At 39.0% G+C, this 17,766-nt stretch overlaps 1 protein-coding gene across 1 annotated transcript; it reads right to left on the bottom strand.

Moving 5' to 3' along the window:
* Positions 1-2,101: 2,101 nt before the first annotated feature.
* Positions 2,102-13,951, bottom strand: atat1 (alpha tubulin acetyltransferase 1; the record flags this gene model as incomplete). Its single annotated transcript, XM_083899593.1, has 12 exons — positions 2,102-2,411; positions 3,102-3,156; positions 4,669-4,754; positions 6,385-6,595; positions 7,321-7,395; positions 9,120-9,165; positions 10,354-10,455; positions 11,226-11,339; positions 11,477-11,534; positions 12,462-12,553; positions 12,811-12,871; positions 13,857-13,951. The coding sequence occupies 12 exons, from the start codon at positions 13,949-13,951 to the stop codon at positions 2,102-2,104; spliced, it is 1,305 nt and encodes a 434-aa protein (XP_083755719.1).
* Between the last annotated feature and the right edge of the window lie 3,815 nt (positions 13,952-17,766).

Genomic DNA, 17,766 nt, shown 5'->3' with positions numbered 1-17,766 from the left:
GGTTTTTTCCTCAAAATTTTTCTTTCTCTCTTTCTATTCATTGAAAAAAATAAAAGTGCTTTTCCTTAAAAAATAAGGTCAAGTGACCCCAAACTTTTGACCGGTAGTGTATGTATTTGGGTTACATGATGGCGGTGTTGTGTTGTTGTAGGTAAACCTGGACAGTAAGACCAGAGAGCTGACCATCCAGCTGCTGCAGGCTCCCTCTCACACGTCTCTGACTCACGCACAGAAACGCATCTACTCCCTTCTGGACATGGACTGTTTCCCCCGCTTCCTGCAGTCCGCCGTTTACACCTCGTTGCTACGAGAGGCCGACTAGAGGCCGCGTACGACGTTAGATTAACTGTTGATACTCACTGGACACTGAGGAGGAGGAGGAGAAATGTTAAATTGGTCAAATCAGGAAATGCTTGTGGGGGAGATCTTGTCGTGGATGTTTCCGGTACAGAGCACAAACTGTCGACACAAAGAAATTCCCAATAAAATCACAATTCTTGTCCTTGTGATATTGTTTCCGTAGGGCCGACACAGTACGTCCTGTCTCTGTTTATGTTCTGTATTAATGTTTTATTTGGTTTCAGCTCGTTGTACATGAATGTGGAGAGTTTTAGGTCCAGAGTCTGAGGGGAAAAAACCATGACGGAGGCATTATTTTTTTCCCCCCCTTTTCTCACTCGCATTCAATGACCCGTGAAAAGTCATTAAACGTGTTCCCAGCGAGCAGCTGTTGTTCCATTCCCATCCACGGTCATTAAGCTCCGTCTCAGAGTTTCTTTGAAAAATCAAAGGGGGGGAAAAACAACAAGTCGAGCCAGAAAAAGCTCTTCGCGACAAAGGTCAAACGGCCGCACGGACGAGATGTGCTCGCTCGAGCGTACGCCGCTCCGACCATTAAAGGACAGTAAATAAGCGGCGGGTCTGAATTGTTTTGAGTATTTCAACGAATGTTCCAAACGTAGATAGAGCAAATGTAAGCAAAATAAGAAATAAGCCAGATTCCAACGTCCAAACCCTTAACTCTCAAGGCCCGCGATGACGTCACCTGCTGAGTGTCTGAGTGTGAGAGGCTGCACGGACTCACAACGATGTAAACAGGAATGGAAAAACACTTCATGTGCCACGTATCATGCCAGAAACTGCAGCTTATTTGTTAAATGTAATGTAAATTGTGATTTCACGATGTTTACGTTCTGTTCTGTGTGTGTGTGTGTGTGTTATTTATAATAATATTTGCTGTTATGGGGAAACGTTTTGTCATGATGCAAAAATTAAATTGAATAAACTCAACGGCACTTTCTTTTTCCCCTGACTATGATTACGTTAAAACTTTCAGGGTCAGACGCTGCTTCTATGCCCATTAAAAAAAAAAATATATATATATATATATATATATATTTTTTTTTTAATAAATGCAGTCATAGATTGTACAAAATGAACTGTGGGTAATCCCAGCAATCCCAAGAGGCCCCTAAACCCTTAATTCCTGAACCCACACAGACTTTAATGACACGGTGTGTGAGTGCAAGAGAGGCCGTAAAGGCTCCGAAATGAGACAACACAGAGGACATTTGTGCCGTTTCCTGCAAAAATGTTATTATTATGCAAAAAAAAATAGAAGTGTAACATTTATCTGATTCAGTAGTTTTTAAACAACGGCTATCATAAGTCGCCACACGCCATGAACTGTGGGTAATTCTCTCGGAAATGCTGACTAAATGTTAAGTTTAGCCATAAAGTGCTCAAACTGGCCACAAGAGGGCCGTTTTCAGAAGGGCGGGGGGGGGGGGGGGTCAATCACATGCCTGACAGGGTCTGGGGGTGCTTAATTTTTGGCAGCAATCACTTCGCTAATGGCATCATTTTTGGTTCTCAGCGTTTGGCACAAGAAGAAGTCAGCGCATCAATGCTTCCTGAAAGTCACACTGAGCATTTCGGTGAAATAAATGAGTATAAAATCCTTCATATTTCTTCTGTCTCGTCTCCTTAGTCCGCGGTTTCTCAGTCCTGGTCTTTGGAGACCCAGTGTCCTTCATGTTTCAGATGTTTCCCTGCTCCAGGATTGAGAAACCCTTGTTTTTAAACTATGAATATCACATGATCACCAGGGCCGGGTGCTCCTGTATTCATGCTTCTGCTTCACCCACTGTGCAGAGTAGCAGTTCTTTCCCACCGTCCACGACCAGCAGCCGTGTTGTCGGCCTGTGTCCTTCTCCTTCTCCTTCTCCAGCAGAAGTCTCTGCTTGTTCAAAGTGTCCTTCACTCTCAACGTTGCCTCGGCAGCGTCGCAGGCTTCAGGATCTGTACCCGAGGAGGTCTTGCTGCTGCTGCTGCTGCTGCTGCTGCTGCTGCTGCAGATGTCATCCTTCTTGGATGACGACAACAGAGGTGGGAATAAAAGAGGCGGCAACCTGAGCAAAGGACAGTAGAGGGTCACTGAAATAAGGTGGTGGATAAAAGGACTTCATTGACTCTCCTGCACCAAACTCCACAGAGAAAACCAGCGTTTTTAGCCCAGCAGAAACACATGAGCTGCTGGTCGTCGAGCTGCTGCCTCATTCACTAAGTTTATGCCACTTTGGGTGAATCTAAAGACAGGATTTCAAAACACAGAGGTCCCAAAATAACACGTTTAAATGGATGGATTAAAGTTCTCGTCTACCATGATGTAAAATTTTCTCTATGGAGTTTGGTGCCAAAACTTCCCGTTTCCTCAGAGGAAATGACATCTAATGATGAGAAGTAGAAACACATGCATTCCTGGAGATACTGTAGACTGTAAAACAGGCTTAGATTTTATCAAACCAAACCCAGTTTGTCCTTCTGTCGTCTTATCTGTGTCATCTGAGTGTTTACCGTCAAGGCGGCTCCACAGAAATGGGCGGTGAAAATATGTCCTAAGACCTCATGTTACCAAACAATTCATCCATTTAAAGAGGAAATATACAGTTTAATTTAAGATATTTTGAGAATGTACATGGTTTAGCGTTTGCCTGCTCAGATTATCACTTACATTTATAATCTGTATAAGTGAAACGGAATAAAAGCATCTCGTGCAGCAGTGTAAATACCTTCTTTGTGTCATGTGACTACTGTCCAACCTGTGAGTGTCTGTGTGACCCGATGCATGTGACTGCTCCTCCACCATTTTTGGACCTGGGGGGGATGAGGGGGGAGCACATGTTACATGGTGCATGTTTAAATTAGACAGTATATGTGGGATCTGTTGTTTTGAGTCCTGTCATCGCGTTCCCACGCACCTGTCTCTCGAAATAGACGTAGTAAATATTCATGAGGAAGGAGAGCACAGTCGCCTTCACGCACTTTTGTAACTAACTGGACTTCGGTCTTTGTTACGTTAGAAAAATTCCAAAACACGTGTTTAGATGTGAGAATGTCAGCCGGGTGTAACGCTAACATTAAACTAAATGTGGCTTTTTCCTGACTATCGACGACCTCTCTGGGATCTTGAAACTTGATTTAAAGCTGTTAAGTAAATAAAAGTGTTATGTAAATAAAACCTACATGACTGCAAACCTTGTAGTTGACTTTACAGATCAGTTACCGCGGTCTATAAACCATACAGACACACACACACACATACAGTGTAAACAGCATGAGAACACACAGTGTTTTACAGTGCAGTCATAAATTCACAGTCTAATGACCGAGCTGTGAAAACAAGGCCCGTGATTCTCCACCATTAATAGGTGATTTTATGAGAGTGTTGCAGTGTTGTAAGCACTCAGATCTTCAACATTGTCACGACGAATTCACCAATTCCAGCTAAAGCATGTAATCGTGTGTTCTTTCCAGTGTGAACGATACAGTAACGTGAGTATGATCTCCTCGTGTGAGTCTAATTCAGTTCACTGGTCCATCAAAACAACCATTCATTGTATGGAAGTCTGAATTTACATTTATAATTGTTATTTTGCATCACAATCAGACTTTGAATTTTGAAAACCATCAAATTTTAACCACAATTTATTTTGCCTTTGATTTTTGTCAATATTGTCAATAGAAAATGTTAAAGAATTCAGTGTCAAAAAATGTTGCATTTTGTTTGACGGCCAATTTTTTTGGAGACATTGGTTTTTTTGACACAACAAATGTTTTGAGGTATCAAATTTTGCTACACGAAATTTTTGAGATGTGAAATTTTTTGGTAAAAAAGTTTTGTAAAGTTTTTGAGGCATCAAATTTCAATGTAATTTTTTTTTACACTTAATTTTTTGAAGACAGTGGATTTTGTTGGAGACACCAAATTTTTTGAGACAACAATTTTTTATGAAAATTTTTTCTACTCTGAATTTTTTGGAGATTTCATGGAGTTTTTGAGGTTGAAGTTTTTGAGGCAACAAATTTCCGAATTTTCGAATTTCCGAATTGTTTTGAGACAATGAAGAAAAGAAAAGCACTCAGATTCTCACACATACGATCAATTTAGAGTGTCCAATTTACCTAATTCCCATATTGCATGTTTTTGGACTGTGGGAAGAAAGCAGAAAACCTGGAGAACCCCCCCTCCTCCCCCCCACATACACACACACACACTGGGAGAACATGCAAACTCCATGCAGAAAGACCCTTATTCCGACCAGGTCAAACCCGCATCTTGAGTGCTAACCACTACACCAACCGTGTGGCTCTGTTCTTAAATCTTACCTGGCAACCGTCTGTCCAGCAGTCCAACACCTCTGCTGTCTAAGTGCCGACTGTACAGGCTGCATCTGGCAACCAGACCCTGTTGGCTGCCGGAGAGAGATGGCAACAGCGAGGAAGGAAGGATGGAAGGAGGACGAAAAGAAGGAGGAAGAGGACAGGAAAGGTAATGCAAGCCAAAAGGACATTTAGGTAAGACAGTAGTAAGAACAAAAGGGGAGAAAGTGGGAGGAAAAAAAGGGACACAGTTACAAAACAGACTAAAATAAAAGAAAACAAAAAACATAAAAAAGACAAGGAAACCGTGAGCGTATCTGCATTAACCAGTAGTATTTACATGACAAAAGGCAAAAGGCACACAGATTGTGGCACAGAGTTTAATTGGTTCTTAAAAAAAAAGAAAAAGTCAGATACAAGACAGAGATATCATGATCAGTGGACTGCATATATTTAGCTTCTCCTCGTACGTTTAAATGACACACACAAAGACAACAAACCCCCCCCCCCGGAGCTACCTATGTACCAAACTAAGACACCAGAAGAAAGAGCCCGTGGTGCCGGTGTCAGAGGCGACTGGTCATTGGAACTCCAGCTGAGATCTATGAGGAGAACTGGGATAACGTGTGATGAGGACATGACATCGTTTATTACGTGTGGGGGTGGAGATAAATTGGGTGGAATGATTGAACCAAAAAAAAAAAAAAACAAATGCAAGGAGGAAGAGAAAGAGATAAAATAGAGTGTTAGAAGAGCGGTGGTTGAGAAGGGTTAACAGGCAGGAAAAAAGGCTATTGTTAATCAAGTGACTGAGAGGAATTCAGCACACGTGTGACAAACACCAACGCTGGAGTTCCCAACTTTGTTTAATGCTACTCTTGCTTTATTATGGGAAACTGTACAAGAGACCTGTAAACTAGAGGTAAACTAGAGGTCACCGCCGCGGTGAGTCTCAAAGAAATTAGCAATATTTTGCCTATGATGCAGATCCTTCTTTTATCCACAAGAAATGAAAGCTGTGATGTTTATTTGGGATGGGAATTGGTATCAGTCAGTATCAGTATCGCTCCGATACTGGTCAAAATCAACAGAACAGATCCGATAAAATCCCAAAATTATATATCTATAATTTATATAGATATATAATTCATATATAAAATATATATGTAAACATGCTTCACTTTGCACAGACTGTAAAAGCCTAAATAAATAAAAATCGGCAAAACCGTTTGGGCAGTTAAAGGTGCCATATGCAAGAATGTGGCCAAAAACGGTTACTACATTCAAATTCAAAATACTGAGGTCTTTTAGGTTTCGTTTTTTGACGTAACTGGCAACCCGTGGTTGCTCGGCAGCTGAGACTCTACTGACTGCAATGATTGGTAGATGGCGCCACATGCCAAAACATGATTTCAAAACATAAACATGATTTTTTTTAATGCAAATATTTTGTCTGTACAGCTTCAAAAACAGTCTAAAATGACTGTATCGGAAAAATATCGGTAGTTTTTGATATCGGTATCGCACAACAAAGCTGTATCATCCCATCCCTAATGTTTATTGCTGCTGCATGTCAACTTGCTTTATAACGCTGAAAAGTTGTGACTGAATATGCAACAATATTAAAGGTAATATAGTTAAATTAGAGGAGAAATGGTGTAACGGACATATTTAACCAACTGTTTCTGTGACTATGACATGACACCGTCAAATTGGTCTTACCTGGTGCGTCTTACCCTGCAGCGCTCGATGAGCGGCGACTGCGGGCTCTGGTCCCTGTTGACCCCAAGAGCAGAAACTGGATTGGCGCGAGGAGGCGCCCTGCTGGGGGACGAGCCCACGCTGTGGGAGCGGGAGCACGGGGAGGATACCGACCGCTGGGGGGAATGAGGAACAAACGGCCAGGGAAGAACCCTCTGCTCCTGGTGTACCACTGCAACAGTAAAACAGACTACATTCAACTGTGTATTAGGCTCAAAATCAGTGAGTAATCTGTGTCCATACTAGCACACATGAAAACATACAGTATATAGATTATTCGGGTATATAGGCATGCTTAAGAAAGTACTAGTAATAACAAATAATAGAGCTTTTTGTTCACGGCAAACAGTCGAGTCGTGGTCAATAAGAACCAGTCAGGCCACAAATTATGGGTAACAGTGTCAATATTTTTAATTTTCTCGTGTCAGCCCCTCCAAACTAAAATTTATTGGCTTAAACTACTTGTCAACTACAATAATTAAATTCAAATGCCTTCTAAAGGCTTGTATTATAATAGCGAGGACAACAAATATACAATTTTTTACTCATTTCCAGAAATAAAATGTGTTATTCGATCATCAGACGGTGGATCTGAGATACATGACTCATTCCCACAACAGCAGAGGACGTTGGGATTGGAAAAAATGAATGAAATTAACAAAAACATGACGTCCAAGTCACTTCCTTCAAAGAAAATAAAAGCCCTACACTGCCTTACACCATGTTTTATGAATTTAATATCCGACTATGTAATAGAATGTGAATTTAACAAACACAGCAGCATCATAGGGATTTTACGTTTATTCTTCTGAGGGAAAAAGTGGGTGAAAGCGCCCTTTAACGCATCTTCATTTAATGTCCATGTGTACGGCCGAGTGAGTGGAATGACCGTTTTACCTTCCCTCTCCGTTAAAGAGTAGGGTTTGATGTCTCCTTCTGGCTTTTTTAGGGGAGTCTTCCTCAGTTGGCCAGCTGCGGAGGAGAACGCATGACACAAATATCTATTAATACCAATATCGGTCTGATACAGTCTATGTTAAAGTCTTCTGTTCTGCTTTCTCAAATTAAGTCACAGATGCACATTTATGTGATATTTTGAGGGTTTTTTTTCCCCCTTCTACATTATCTGATCTACTGAGTTTGACCAGTATCAGAATGATGATAGCAATAACATGATTCATGCCGACCACAAATGACACACAATTTCTGCCAAAACTTGAAAGTCGGAACTACAGCGTGTGTCACGAGGATATCTGGATATCTCTCTCTATATATCTATCACGAAACTGGACGAATCATAACAAGTGGAAATCTGGAGGAAAATAGCATCACATCAAGTGCTTGGATGTACGTCTAAAAAAACACAGGAGGACCACAAGCCTCTTCTAGAATACTGATATATGAGAATTACACTGTGCACGACACCACATCTATGCTTTCCTTACAGCCTGTTCTATCAGCGCGATTGTATACAATTATTATAACGCTATAATGACACCGTGGGTGTCTGAAGGGTGGGGTTGTACTTTCAGCTGCTGCACACGACTCTTCAGTGTTTGCTAAGAGGAAACCACTTGGTGTTTTTGTGCTATAAAACGTACCAAACAGCCCCAATGTCCTGCACTAATGTAAACACACTCTATTTATACAGCGTTTTTCTACTCTTAACAACTCAACTTAAGTGCTTTACGCGACAAGTCGCACACATTCTCAGCTCGGTGTTTCAATTATTAACAAGACGGTCTCCCATTCTAGCTCCTTACATGTGAATAGAGTTCGCATTTCGAATGTGAAAATATGCATTAGTTGCATCCCCTGGTGGAGAACCCACGCTACTACCTGAGGCCACAGTCACCACCAGATGGCGACACAAAGCAACACTCACTGACTTTAAACAAACATTTAGAGACATTAAAGGATCAGTCAGTGATCTGTGGGAGGCTGAGTAGGACAAAAGGGCTGTGGCTAAAGACACTGAGGTAGGTTTAATATGGAGGTAGATAGTAGATGCACTTTATGGGAAAGAGGAACTTAAAATAGAGACAGAAAATGAGACAAACCGTTATAAATAAAATAAAATACACCAGAATATAAAGGGAAAAAGGAAGGTGTACAACACGAGAAAAGAAAAGAAAAGCCCTTACAAAAAGCTGTACTTCCCCTGATCCATGAAAGAGGAGCATGAGCCTGGGAGAATTTGGTGAAACGAAAGATTCAGGAAGTGAAATAGAACTTTAAAAAATCAGACTTTAAAAAAAGAAGAAAAGAAAATGTTGAGGTGGCAAAAGCAAAAGTTGGTTTGGAAGCTGAAATCAAAACATGCCGTTCAACTGAAAACTTAAGTGAAAAACATCCATAGCAAACAGCTCAATGTGTTGCACTAATGTAAACACTATGTATATATCTACTCTACACAACAAGTCACAGTCACACTAATACACATTTTCAGAGTCAATTTGGGACTCGAGGGGTTGCAATTTTAACAGATTTCTTCATAAATCAAAGAGAATTTCTCTCATTTTTGCTCCTTAAATGTGATTTTGTGGACAAAACACCTTATCGGTGAATCGAGGATACAAATCAACAGAGGAATCAGATCTGCTTCAGTCATGTTAAGCAGATTTGGTGTTCACTCATATTACTCATATCACAACAATACAAAGCAAAGCAATGAGATTAAGAGAAGAAAATGTTACCTGTTCTGTTGAGGAAGAAGCCTTCAAACACCACAAAGTTATTAACCTGGATACAGTAAAAGACAATTAAATAAATACCGTCCTTGATACAGTAAAATTCAACATGTTCAGGTTTTTCTTTTTTACAACAATGCACAACAACTTTTTTGGCCTAACAATGAATCAGGGGGAAGTGAAAGACTGAACTGCTCGACAGGGAGCGTTGTGTTTGTAGCACAGTCGACCGACACTGAAACTGTGGTCAAAGACCATTTTCCAATACACTAAAGCGAAACCACACGCTCCAAATAAGCGCAAGTGCCATTCTGAAGAAGAGCAGCGTTTCATGTGGCCAGCGTGGCTCAACATCAGCGACCAAAAACGCAAAAAAGCAAAGGTGTTTTTCCTTGATGCACACAACGTCCTTATATGGTTATATTACCCATGACTATGGAAAGTAATGATTTTCTAAGTTATATTGACAACATATTAACGTAGGTATGACAAAGCGACAGCAGCCGAGTCACCACATCCTAACCCATATTTAAAGTTTAAGCTAAAGGGGATAATATTATACCTTATTTCTACAAGTTAACCTAGTTCCCTGGTGTCCTAATGAACATGTCTGTGACCTGCTTTGGTCAAAATACCATAAGGATGAAGCACCACAGCAGTTCAATCACCCTGAAAAAAACAGCCCTGTTCAGAACACTCGCTTTAGTAGTATCTCTTTAGGTTTACCTTAAAAAGTCCACCTTAAAAATAATTAAAACGAAACTTAAGGGACAGGAAATGACATCAGCCACAGAGGCTACTGGGAGCTAACAGCAGTTAGCATTTGGAAAAGTGATCATTTGAAGGCTCTAGCAGGCACATTGCCGTCATATATAACATGTATCCACTGTACAGATAAATCCTCTGAGGCTGGAAGTTTGTGTAGAACTCTGTGCTGCACTGTGGAGCCAAGAATAGAACTCTCCCGGCCAGCACTCTTGCGTGTTTTACGGACAAAGCGGAGCTCCGCGAGACAACAGTTCCAGGAATTTAGCGCATTGTGACGTAGCAATGAGGGTTTCATCTCCTGTACTTAGACTGAGGAGGACCACAAAAACAATGAATCATCTTTTTTCACACTTTGCTGACTGATTGGCCTCCAGAGTCCCAAATATAAGGATTTAAATGATTTAAAAGTTAATATAGCATAATATGGGACCTTTAAAGCGAGCAAGATGGGGAAAGTGGTAGAAGACTGTACCTGTGGAACACTTTGCGTCAAGCAGTAATGCTTCGCCAAAAATGACAGGAATTTAGGTGAAGGCCGATCATAAGCCATCAGCACTGGCTCCACATCCTCGTGCTGTGGGAAAAGAAAGAGAGAAAAAGATGCCGTCACTAATCAATAAAGAACACGTACACTGATTATAGTACTCGCTTTATTTGATTTATTTTCTACGCTTAGAGTTAAGTTTTTTCTTTTAATTTATCTTTGTTTAGTTGTTTATTTTAGTCGTAAATAAGAAGTGTAATCACTGTGTAAACTATCGTTCAAAAGACTGGGCTCACTTAGAAATGACCTTATTTTTGAAGGAAAAGCAACACATTTTTCAATGAATCTAACATTAAATGAATCATAAATGCACTCTATACATTGTTAATGTGGTAAACGACTATTCTAGCTGCAAACGTCTGGTTTTTAATGGAATATGTACATAGGTGTCTAGAGGCCCATTTCCAGTGTTCTAATGGTACATTGTGTTTGCTAATAGAAGGCTATTGGATGATTTGAAAACCCTTGAAAACCCTTGTGCAATGATGTTAGCACAGCTGAAAACAGTTTTGCTGGTTCTTTGACGAAAGGGCAAAATGATTATTTTGAATAAAAATCATTATTTCTAATCTTGTCAATGTCTTGACTATATTTTCTATTCATTTTGCAACTCTTTTGATGAATAAAAGTGTGACTTTTAATGGAAAACACAACAAAAACTGTATAGGTGAACTTTGAATGGTAGTGTATATGACCAGAAACGCCTGCAATCTTGAATCTTAATGTTGTGGCTTATGGAAAAGTGACACCTACACAACACTAACATCAAGTAATTTGTCCCACAGAGAGAAATGACTCACCTGCAACATGAAATTAAACAGCTCTAATCCGTAGCCGTGTCGTTGAACATTTTCCGCTACGTAGAAATCCAAAACGCACAGAGGTTCCGCCTCTATGTGCACACCCTGTCTGTCCTGCAGGGGGCGCAACAACAACAAAAGTTCAAACACATCATCATCATTATTATTATTATTATTAATGTAATAATAATAATAATAATAAATTAACGGTTAGGTCAGTGTGACAGGAAAAATAAAAATAGGTGACTCACAAGCAGAAATAACTTCTTGCAGCCGACCTTCAGAAATCCCACGACAACGCCGCGGCCCCTGTATGTGACAGAGAAGAGTTAAAGTGTGTACAATTAAAAATAACTTTAATCTACATCTATAAATGTTGTTCTGGCTCTTTTCACTAAAAATCAGCAGGTACAAGACATCTTATAAGTTTTGAAACAAGCAAATAAGATAAACAAATGAACAGACGTGTGTGTGTGTAGCAAAAAGGAAAAAAAAAGTGGATGTACAGTCACCTGTAATCTAATCTATATGGTATGACAGAGTCGAACCATGACATGTCTGACTCAAGTCTCAGAGCTAAAGTTTTCCATATTTAACATATCTTATATCACATCAATCCAGCCCTCCAAAGTAGGGGGCATAATAATTTTTTCCGTAACAGCCTTTTTACCAGCAACAAGCAGAAATTTGAACACGTAAAGCTTTAGGAAAGTACAAGTACAAGACCTGAAAACAGAGGTCAATATTGATTAAATTGAAGTCAAAAAAGTCAATTGAATTCCTTTTTAAATTCCATTATTTGAACAAAAGACTTATTTCTCTTAAACTTTGTTCTCAAAGTTGCTAAAAACAGTGTTGTGGCATATTAAAGATTCCGGCGAGGAAAAGGTTAGGCTGGGAATAACACATTGTTTAGTCTGCTGTGTGTGTGTCCATGTATTACCAATGTTGTGAGGACCAAAATCTGTTTACACAGGCACATTATGGGGACTTGTCTTCCTTATGAGGACAAAAATCAAGTCCCCATAATGTAAATTACTATATTTCAAGGTGAAGCTATGTTTTAAGGTTAGGTTGAGGGTTAGGGTTAGGGTCAGGGTTAGGGTCAGGGTTAGGATAAGGCCAGTAGTAATTATGGTTAAGGTTAGAGTAAGTCACCAGGAAATGAATTTAAATCAATGTAATGTACCCTGAATTTAGTGTGTGTGTGTGTGTGTGTGTGTATGTGTGTTGTACCCGTTGCCCTCCCTGTCCTTCAAAAGGTACAGCTGATGTCTCTGGGACTGCAGTTTGGAAGCACTTGTTATCGGCGCAGTGAGCTGTTGAGCCTGTGGAGAGAAGCATGTAACCACAGTGTCAATGAGCACATTGAAAAAATAAAAAAATAAAGGCTTGTGTTTTCTGTTGCATTTACAACGCCCGACTATTGGTGTAATAACAAAACTCATACACGATAGGCATCAAATTACAACAGGGCCTCGAGTCAGCTGAAACACGAGAGGTCAATGTTTTCTCACATTCACTATTATGTGAACATATCTGTAAAGTAAACTATTTATATAACACACGTTTACAAAAGCATCACCTTTGCTGAAGCTCTCCCCATTTCATCTATGACTGTTGCAACGTGGACCAAAAGATCCGGCCTGCAAAGATGACAGAAAACCATGTTTAGTTTAGGGCAGCTGTTATCGTTTCTCTCTCCGTGGGTGTATGACAGATTTGGATGATTGTTTTTCCTTGAAATGATTGTTAATAAACGGCCCTGGTGGAGGTTTGTGGTCTGTAAGTGCTTCCTCCCGTAGAAGATATAGATGAGTCAACGCTCAGTTCTTTCTTGTGTGGAAAAAAAAATAATGAGAAAATGGGTTGCATTAAAAGGGTTGTCTTTCAATAATAATAAAAAAAAACAACCTATATTGTCTATTCAGCAAGAATGAGGACAAGTCCAGATGTGAACACCCACAGTATTAATAAAGTCAAGATGACATAATAAGATGACTAAATCAAAGTCTTACTCACAGCAGAACAAAGTAAAATAAATAAGACAATAAATAAGACGATGGCTGATTTCTTATGTTTATATGTATGACTGTGACAATAAATCACAATACTGAGGAACTCATCTGATACTTTGCCCTCATACCCTCAGATTTTACTAGCTTAAGTTTATTATGGAACAGTCCAGTGTTTTATGCTACTATTGCTTTTTGTTTTTAAATTGGATATTTCTCGTTTTCGCTTTTCCCCCTAATGTGTGGAAGAGCATTATAGGGCCTCATGTGTGAAAGGTTTTCGCGAAACAAAACAGAAATCTTTAATCTCAGAATTCTGACTTTTTTCTAGAATTCACTTTTCTTTTTGTTTACTTCAGAAATCTGGATAGCTTACTTTTTTCCTCAGAATTATGACTTTTTCCAAGAAATCTGACTCAAATCTCAGTGTTTTTTTAATATATGTGACCCTCATCCCCTTCCGTACCAATGTAATGAAATACGTATATGTGCAATTTTAATTAAGTTTTTTTTCCTTTTAACTGACATAAAAGATTAGTGCTGTATCGATTAAGGTCCTCTGTGTGTGTACAGGTATAATAACACATGTTAGGTTAACTTTTATTCTCTAACTTACCTTCCTGCTGATTTACGATTTTCTGCAACAAGAGAATGGTCCAAGATGGAGAACCTCTCGGGGAATATGTGGTTAATATCAAAAGAAAACTCCATAATAATAATAGCTGTCAGTCGGCTGAGTTGTTGCAGCTAATGTACGTAAAAGGGTAAAAAACAAGCAGGTGTACAGTAGCAGAAAAGAAGCGGCTTCTTTTGTTTAGTTAACGTTATTATTATTATTTTCCTCATCAACAAGCTAATTCATTACCGCACAAACGACATGTAGCTGTAGATGCTAGCGACGCGAGCACAATGTCAACATCTCCACAGCCTTTGACTCTGAATTCCGCTCCGTGGAGATAATATATTATAACACAATTATTTCAAATTCTCACTCAAGTTCCATTGTGTCTGCACTGTTGTCACTCCCTGCCTAGCAATACACCGTGACGTGTTTGTTTTGACACAGGCTTTTTCCGGGGTTTCCTTCTTTTTTTTAAGTACGACAAACACTGCTGAAGGAGCACAGCGCCATCTACTGTAGCGGCGGAGTGGGCAGAACAGTCAGAACTCCATGAGTGTATTATGGTGTATTACTATCTATGGAAGTGGGGGAAAAAACAGTATTAAAAAGTGTGAAAAACACTTTTACAAATCTCAAAACAAATAAACAATAGTTAACAGAAATTTACATTTTCCAAAACAAGTTTAAAAAATGCGAAACACTTTGACAAATACTGAAACAAATTAACAAAATGCGAAACACTGACAAATACCAAAACAAATGAACACAACTTGAAACTAATTTAAATTTTCCGACAGAAATTTACAAAATGCATACAATTTTTACAAATACTGAAGCAAATGAACAAAAGTTGAAACAAATTCACATTTTCCTAAATACATTTACAAAAAATGCGAAACACTGACAAAACGCAGAAATGACAAATACCAAAACAAATTAACGTAACGTGAGGCAAATTCACATTTTCCAAAAACAGTTACTACATTCAAATACAAAATACCAAGGTCTTTTAGGTTTCGTTTTCTGACGTAACTGGCAACCCGTGGTTGCTCGGCAGCTGAGACTCTACTGACTGCAATGATTGGTTGACCGCGGTAGGTGGCGCCACATGCCAAAAATATTTTGTCTGCATTTTTAATGCAAATATTGTGGCTGTACTGTTGTTGTTGGTGAGTTCAGTTTGTTATATGAACATTATTCCTGAGTCTCTGTGACATAATAGGAGGATTTTATGACCAGTTGCTTTAGATTTATTACATAATGCACCTTTAAACATCAAAGTCACAAACGTAACATATTTAAACTCACTAATAGAGGCAGCGTGTGCTGTATTAAAGAATTAAAACAATTGTTTTTCTAAATCTGTCCTTCCGGAAGTCCTGTTTTCCTCTGTGTCCTCTCCAAATCCACTCCAATTACGGCATAAAAACTAACTTTTTCTCAAGTAACATTTCAGTCATGTTTAGATTGACCTTGACCTTCAATATGGACACATTTGATGTTATTTGAGAAAACACTGGTGACCCTGATGACCTTGTGTGTGTTAGAAAAAGTACTGTGTACTGTGAGGTGATAGAAAATCGCTAACCGTGACAATATTGATTTTATTGGTCTGTCGAGATTATTTCAAATCACAGGATTTAGAAATACATTTGAACCATGAAGGGAGAAATGTGGGGTTTCCCCCGATTGCTGTCCTCACTTAACTTCTCTTCATTGAAACAAAAACCGCCAAAAGCCTGAAACCAGGAGCTGAAACCTGCAGTCATGGTCCTTTCATGTGGTCGGCAGAGACAGACATGTTCCAGGTGTAAGAGAACGCCTCTGCCTTCACCTCCCTCGTGGGTTACATCACACTGACAGGTTATACGTCACAGATTATACCAAACAAAAGACACTTACAGTACAGTAATTTAGTCTTCAACACTGTGTTCACACTGTGATGCAACATGAGCTGCAGAAGCACAGTGACATGAACTGACTGTGGGTTTTGTATCACATTAAAAAAAAAAAAAAAACATTTCCACATCCTTCCTGTTTAGTTGCAATAGGTGTAATCCCCACCTACTGATGTTACCCTCACTGGAAAAGAAAGTTTAGTCATTGTCACAGGTAGATAGATAGATAGATAGATAGATAGATAGATAGATAGATAGATAGATAGATAGATAGATAGATAGATAGATAGATAGATAGATAGATAGATAGATAGATAGATAGATAGATAGATAGATAGATAGATAGATAGATAGATAGATAGATAGATAGATAGATAGATAGATAGATAGATAGCGAGCTAGGTAGGTAGGTAGGTAGGTAGGTGGGTAGGTAGCGAACTAGCTAAGTGGGTAGGTAGGTAGGTAGATAGGTAAGTAGGTAGGTAGCGAGCTAGCTAAATAGGTAGATAGCTACATAGGTAGATAGCTAGCTCGGTAGCTAGCTCGGTAGCTAGCTCGATAGATAGATAGATAGATAGATAGATAGATAGATAGATAGATAGATAGATAGATAGATAGATAGATAGATAGATAGATAGATAGATAGATAGATAGATAGATAGATAGATAGATAGATAGATAGATAGATAGATAGATAGATAGATAGATAGATAGATAGATAAGCAGGTAGCTAGGTAGTGGGTTAGCTATGATTCAAGAGTTTTGTCATTGAACAGTTGCCTGTACAACGAAATTTTGCCAGCAAGGCCACAAAGGTGCAAAGTATAAAAAAGTTTAAAAAAGAGATTATAAAGTACAAAAACTACCAAAGAACAAGAAGGTTTATACAGGGGCATAAATAGTAACTGATACTAATAAGGGGAAGGGCTGTGTATAATAGAATAATAGCTTACTGTGAGGTAGGGTTAAAAATATTGCACATTATGCTGTATGGATTGCACGTAAACATGATCGGAGAAGCAGTTGAGTGACAGTAGTTAGATAGGTGTGGTTATTAAATACAGTTATTTTTAGTTAATCTTGCTTCACTGCTGTCAACTATTGTACTTTTTTAAATGTTTAAATCATGTGGTCGATAGAAATAACGAACAATAAACACACTGTGACCGATTCAGGATGCAAAGCAGACTGTTTTTTTTTTTTAATCTGGACTCAGATCAGTGATCTCATTGGGCACACGAACGCCTCACTACACCCAAAATACACTCTGAGTGTGTTAATGCCCGCTGTCATTTCATGATGAGCGTGGTACAAAACCTCCTTAATCTGACCTTAATCTACAACCATACGTCAAATAACACAGGAACTGAAGTGATGGTGTGAGATTAAAAAATCTGCATCAGCTCATATTCATTAATCTTAAAACCCATTTTTACTCTTTGGCTTTTGACCCAGTATGAGACATTGGTTTTAGCTTATATATAGCTTTATTGTACGACTTATTTGTGTTTTTATACTTCCAACAGTATTTTATTGTTTAATTGTGTTTTACTGTTTGCTCTTGGGTCTATTAGTTCCTATGTTTTTATATTTTATTTATCTATGACGTACAGCACTTGGATCTTTAACCCGTGACTTACTTGCTTGCTAGGCAGGTAAGTCGGTAGGTAGGTAGGGAGCTAGCTAGGTAGATAGACAGACAGACAGACAGACAGACAGATAGATAGGTAGGTAGCGAGCTAGCTAAGTAGGTAGGTAGGTAGGTAGATAGGTAGCGAGCTAGCTAAAACACTTATTTGTGTTTTTATACTTTCTTCAGTATTTTTTGTTTAATTGTATGTTTTATTGTTTACTCTTGGGTCTATTAGTTCCTATGTTTTTATATTTTATTTATCTATGACGTACAGCACTTGGATCTTTAACCCGTGACTTACTTGCTTGCTAGGCAGGTAAGTCGGTAGGTAGGTAGGGAGCTAGCTAGGTAGATAGACAGACAGACAGACAGA

The sequence above is a fragment of the Microchirus variegatus genome, assembly GCF_963457635.1.
Source record: "Microchirus variegatus genome assembly, chromosome: 13".
Classification (NCBI taxonomy): Eukaryota; Metazoa; Chordata; class Actinopteri; order Pleuronectiformes; family Soleidae; genus Microchirus; species Microchirus variegatus.
Note: the sequence above shows the minus strand (reverse complement) of the source record. Positions and strands in the feature narration are given on the sequence as shown.